Raw genomic sequence first — 6,000 nt, forward strand, 5'->3', positions numbered from 1 at the left:
TAGGTAGTTCACATGAAATATTAGTACAAATGTAGAAATGTCCTGTTGTGAAAATCCATATACAACTATTTTAAGCATAAGTTTAAAAAAAAATAAAAATAAATATATATATATATATATATTTTTTTTTATTGTGTATATATACAGTATATATGCTGTCAAATCGATCAATCATGATTAATCACAACTATTATATTTATATATTACATATGTGTGTGTGCCTGTGTACACACACACACACACACACACACACGTCAAACCAAAATTTATTCAGACACCTTGAACATTTCATTATTACAGTTTATTCACTATTGTAAAAAAAAATGTTAATAAAGTATGACAAGTCCACTGTATGAAGAATTTTAGTCACAGTTTACTTTATTTTGTTATCATTATAGTGCCCTGCACCCACTAGTAAAAAAAAAAAAAAAAAAAAAAAAAATATATATATATATATATATATATCACGATTAATCGATTTGAAAGCACTAATATATATAATATATAAAACTAGATGTCTCGTCACATACATCTTAATATTTTACTGTGTTTAATATTATTTTATTTACAGGTGATAGGATTAGAGAGCTCACAAAAAATAGCCACTAACCTTAAACATATCTGTGAACATGGTCGTTGATTACGGTCTGAATGAGGTTTGCATGAGCACAAAAGAACCATATGGCCTGTAAATGGCACACTGCCTTCTCTTCTCGGCGTCCTCCTCACCTCTCAGGTAGTTAATTAAATCTGTTATTGAATTAAGATGAGAGTCAGGTGTCTGAACACCTCGGAACCGCCGGGCCCTCGGAGAGCAGAGGAGTTGATGCCTGGCTTTATTAAAATCTGACTGTGGGTGTATAAGACACATGGCGGACTTGGGGATTATTTTCAAAGGATTTTCAAGTGAGCACGACAGGCCTTAATATGTGTGTCCAAAATACCCACTGCTGCTCCAATGATCCCTTTTCTCACCCTCACTAGATCCTCCCATGCAGCTGGTCTACCTTCACAAGGGCCGCAACGAACCCCACACGTGCATCGCAAATATCTGTCCGAGAGGTCAATACTTGTATGGGATGTTATCACAATGATTTATGGCTTGCATTTAAGCCAAACCACATTTTGGGGTTTAGATTCAAGATCATTTGGCACTTTTAATTGACTAATTCCCTAGCTATCAAAAATAAACAAAATGGAAAACAATAGCAAATTGCAGGGCTTGCAGCTTGATTGAAGGTTCCGCCCATAGTGGCAAGATGGCAATGAAGTATTAACCTCTACACTATGAATAATTCAGTCGAGTCTCAGGGTGTCTGCCTCAGCCCCTCTGAATCCTCACAGCTTTTTTTGCCCACCATCTTCATCCAAAACACACCCATCAGCATGACCATGCACATTACTGTTTTACTGATGATACTATATGTGTTTTGTGCATTTGTATGCGTATAAGCAAATTTCCATACATCCGAAAAGTAACGTCACTCACAAAACATTAGCCGTCCCAGCTGGAAACTAGTGCATCATGACATCACACCATGTCGTGCTGCCATCACATAGTCTGAGCGAGCTGAGCATTGTGGCTGGAGCACTGCGCCATTTTGGCCACAAGTTAGAAAATGGAAACCGTAGAAATGTAATAGTGTTGTATGATTCGTTTACATCATATTTATATTTTTGGCAGAGGCTTTATTCTGGAGCTGATCGGCTTTGTGAAGATTTCCTGAGATATTTCAATAAGACTTTTGTTATTTTCGTTGAAATCGTCCTTTAAGGATGTGGTCAACTGTTAGCTGTAATCCCACATGCTCGGAAAACTGTCTGCCGTAAGTGTACTGACAGTAGAATAGGCGATATGCATTACAGTAGACTGTAAGTTTACCCGCCACAAACTTGACTAACATAGGCCAAGCTAAATGGCAGAAAAATTAATTTGCTTTTTTACACAGAAGTATGTTTCACTAGGCAGTGTGCCCAGATCCAAAAAAAGATGATATCAATTCCATGTGTTTTTTTTTTTTTTGTTTTTTTTTTTCCCTACCATGTGTTGTTTAGTAAAAAAATATAAAATATTAAGCTGGCATTAAACTCAATGCTACTAATTAATTCAATTGCCTTTATTAAATAAACTTTAAACCAGTAAAGTTGAATGTGTATATTTTACATATGAAACAAATTATTCCATTTTACTCTGAACACATAGCCCAATTTTACTCTGAACACATAGCCCAATTTGTGTTTGAAAAATGAGAAGATAAATAAATAAATAAATAAATAAATAAAAACACTGTGTCATGAGCAAAACATGAGAATGCATGCTGTGCACATCTATAGTATAGTGTTAGTAGGCCTCAAGTGGATACTTCGTTGTTTTCAAACATAGTCTATAGGAAAAAATTGCTGTAAAAATAGTTGAGAATATTTTTAGACTATTACTGTGCTGCATAGATACTCAGCATATTCCTTTAGAAATACCTCTAGGTATACCAGAAAATATCTACCTAAATTACAGAGGTCAATTATTCAGTCAAAAAATATTGTTATTATTATTATTATCATTATTATACGTGGGTGTTGTTTTATAGTTGTCGTTTTTAAGTGGTCTGTTTTCTGTTAAATTCTGTTAAACTTTCTAATCGTCTAAAAAAGGCCACCAGCTATGGCTTTTTAAAATGATTTTAATGCTTAATTCTGCTCAGTTAAAAGAAAATGACATAGTAACATGTTTTAGGCTTATATTTATTTTATCCTTCATCTTTAACGACAAATATGCTAATAACATGGTGACCGACACAAATGAGGTCGCAATGCGGTGGTTTTGGTTATTAAAATTCATAACTTGTAATAAAGACTTTACTTTAAAGTTTCAATTATTATTATATTCCTATTTTACGATTTGAGGGTTAAAGTGCACTGTCCATGTAGTAAATCGGCCCATTTCAGCTCGAGCAGAAGAAAACGACTGAACTGAAGAGTATGTAGTGTCAGGTCAGCAATTAGGCTATGGGATTTGATAACCAAGGAAAGTTTTGTGATTAAATATTATTCAAATTAAATAAGGAGTGGCAAAAATGTCCCAATTAACCTGAATTCAAAAAATAAAGATGAACAAGTTTCAAACTTTACTAGAGTTTATTTCCTGGTGGGGGTAAACAAATAAATACATAAATAAATGGAAATAGGCTTGAGTGTCGCATCGATATAATTTTTGAATAACATACAACCTCTGAAAGGATTTATGAGTCTATTTTTTTCCTGAATGAATGCTCGTTGTGTAAAGACTGAGACAATACATGAATTTCGGGATGTGAATCGCGAATATCAAACTGACCTTTGACGCTTAATACGTTCAATATATATATATATATATATATATATATATATATATATATATATATATATATATATATATATATATATATATATATATATTTTTTTTTTTTTTTTTTTTTTCTTAATAAAAATAAACCTTTTTATTGTTTATTCTATTCATATTAGGAGATTATAACCCCATATTAGCTTGAGCTGATTAGGCGACTGCAAGCTGTAAAAAAAGCACTTTGCTCAAATTATATCAATGGCTGCGGCTCTATACTGACACTCTCTGGTGAAAAACACGTCCCATTACATACTATTTGAGCAAAAGGTAATTCACAGCCTATAAATCACAATAAGAGAGAAAAGTCGTTCTGTTACACAGAACAGACATCCAAACACCCAGAAACATCACTTTGAGTTGACAGCATTTATGAACAGTTCTCATCTTTTCTACACAGATCAGACTCTAAACTCTGATACAAAAATACCAATTCTAAACTTAATAATAACAAATGGACCTGAATATTTAATCAAACATGAAAAGCAAAATCACCAAAACGAATCTCTCTATCTACATATCGCGTCACAATAGACTCCTGAATACGATAAGCGAAAATCTCTCTTTTTCTAATTAGGCCAACAGAACACCTGAAGCTTTGTAAATGCTAATATGTAGGTATATAGGTCTATATAATGAATATGAGACAATACTGACAGAAACTTTTGTAATTAGTAGCCTATAAAGAGGCTCTACACAAAGATTTAGATTCTCACGTTATTTTCCCCCCGAACGACTCTAAAAACTTTACCGCTCTGAGCGGGACACAATTCTAATCTCTGTGAACTAAACAGTTAAAGATACGCAGGAGATGCATGTAAACAGGATGCACATGCATTTCAAACAATAATAAAATAACTTAAATATATATCCGTTGTTTAGGCCTATCTGTATCTCGTTTCATAAAGGACGTTCAGATATCAAAATACAAATAGCCTACAGTGCCCTAGAAATATAATAGGCCTAAATGTTTTGTTAAAAATGAGAGTGCTACTGTACCTAGCCTAACTTTGTTGGCTCCAAATATAAGTTATTGACTACTTTGCTGTACTGTTTTGATTGTTCACTTTATTTGAAATCTCATTAGGCCTACAGTGTAGTTATAGCCTACAGATTATCCAATAGGCCATATGTGATTGAAAATTAAAAATATAACTGCAACATGTGTTCCAATATGTTTTAGTTAATAACTAGGCTACTCGTGTGATTAGCTTTAGACAACTGACATGACTGAGGTTTTCAACTTAGATTTAGGTTAGTTATTTTTAAAGGAATATTTATAAAGCCACCGTCCACTGTAAGCAGTTTCACTTCAAAATATCCGTCAAGTTAAAATCAACGTGTGCTTTATGTCAATCAAATAAATACATAAATTAATGTATAGGCCTATAAATAAATACATAAAAAATAAAAAATAAAGAGAATAGCCTAATATCTAAATATGTGACAGACATCTGATTACGACGTAAATCTCTGCTTACTCAGAGATGCTCATGCATTTGTAGCAAGGTAGGCTGTATCCAGTAAGTATTTCATGTAGCATATTACAACAAAAGCGCAAGTGTAACTGAAATAAACTCGGCACACAAACTTGCAGCGCATGGTAGTATAGCTTGATTCTATCATTTATACAGCAAAAATACAAAATAATTAAAGCAATTTCTTAATTAACAAGACAGCGCAAATACATAAACTGCGCAACGAGTCTTTAAACACAGGCTATAGCCCATATTAAAATTATGCTGTATGCTCGGCAGATTTTCGGACTGGATTTCGCGCTCAGCCGGTGCGCGTTCGTGCTTTCCCAACCGATCGATCGTTTCAAAATATGCCCTTATCATGTAGCCAGCTGTGACCCTAAAAAACAATAATAAACAACACTAAAAGTTTGATTAGCAGTTATCCCTTTGTGGCTATTTCTCGCGAAATCAAATCAATGCGTCTCGCGCAGATCTGCGATCATTTTGATTCATCAAATCGGTTCATTTGTAGCAGCTGGTCTGACATAAAGTGAATAAGCGAGTGAATTAACCAATATGATCAAATTCGCCGCGGTTTATTGGATGAGCACCGGAGGTAAATCAGGTAACTATTTCACTTGAATTTCATTTAGCTGTCAACGCTCTGAAGACTGAACAACCCTGTCTGGACCAGCTCAAGTCAACTGACAATATTGTAAGGACAGTCTACTACACGCTATACTGTATAAGCAGAGATGAGGATATAATATGTCTCTCACTCCAGACGTTATCTTACCTTCATTGGATGGATGAATAATGAATTCTGCGCTGGAAATAAACGTGAAGAGAAAAATGAAAAGTATTAAGGTTTTGAAATCCATGATAGCAGTTCAGGGGGCAAAGCAAGGTACATAACTCCATGAAGCATGCCACTCATGTGAGGGCTTCTGTTCCGACACAAGTTACCATTCTCGGCTCAGAGGCTGATGTCAAGTTTGACACCGGAGACGAGGAGGAGTCTCTCTCTCTCTCTCTCTCTCTCTCTCTCTCTCTCTCTCTCTCTCTCTCTCTCTCTCTCTCTCTCTCTCTCTCACTCACTCTCTCGCTCTCTCCTCAGTTCTCACCGGGAGCTTCCCTTTTTCGCTGGGTCCTACATACCAGACA

The 6,000-nt window shown here is 34.8% G+C and overlaps 1 protein-coding gene across 3 annotated transcripts in view; it reads right to left on the bottom strand.

The window, feature by feature from the left end:
• epha3 (eph receptor A3) overlaps nt 1-5,780 on the bottom strand; it is a 135,046-nt gene extending 129,266 nt beyond the window's left edge. For all 3 annotated transcript variants that reach the window (XM_067410714.1, XM_067410715.1, XM_067410716.1), the window contains exon 1: nt 5,633-5,780. In XM_067410714.1, coding sequence (XP_067266815.1) covers nt 5,633-5,717 — 85 coding nt within the window. In that variant the 5' untranslated portion in view covers nt 5,718-5,780. The remainder of the gene's footprint in view (nt 1-5,632) is intronic.
• Between the last annotated feature and the right edge of the window lie 220 nt (nt 5,781-6,000).

This window comes from Chanodichthys erythropterus, chromosome 14, assembly GCF_024489055.1.
Source record: "Chanodichthys erythropterus isolate Z2021 chromosome 14, ASM2448905v1, whole genome shotgun sequence".
Classification (NCBI taxonomy): domain Eukaryota; kingdom Metazoa; phylum Chordata; class Actinopteri; order Cypriniformes; family Xenocyprididae; genus Chanodichthys; species Chanodichthys erythropterus.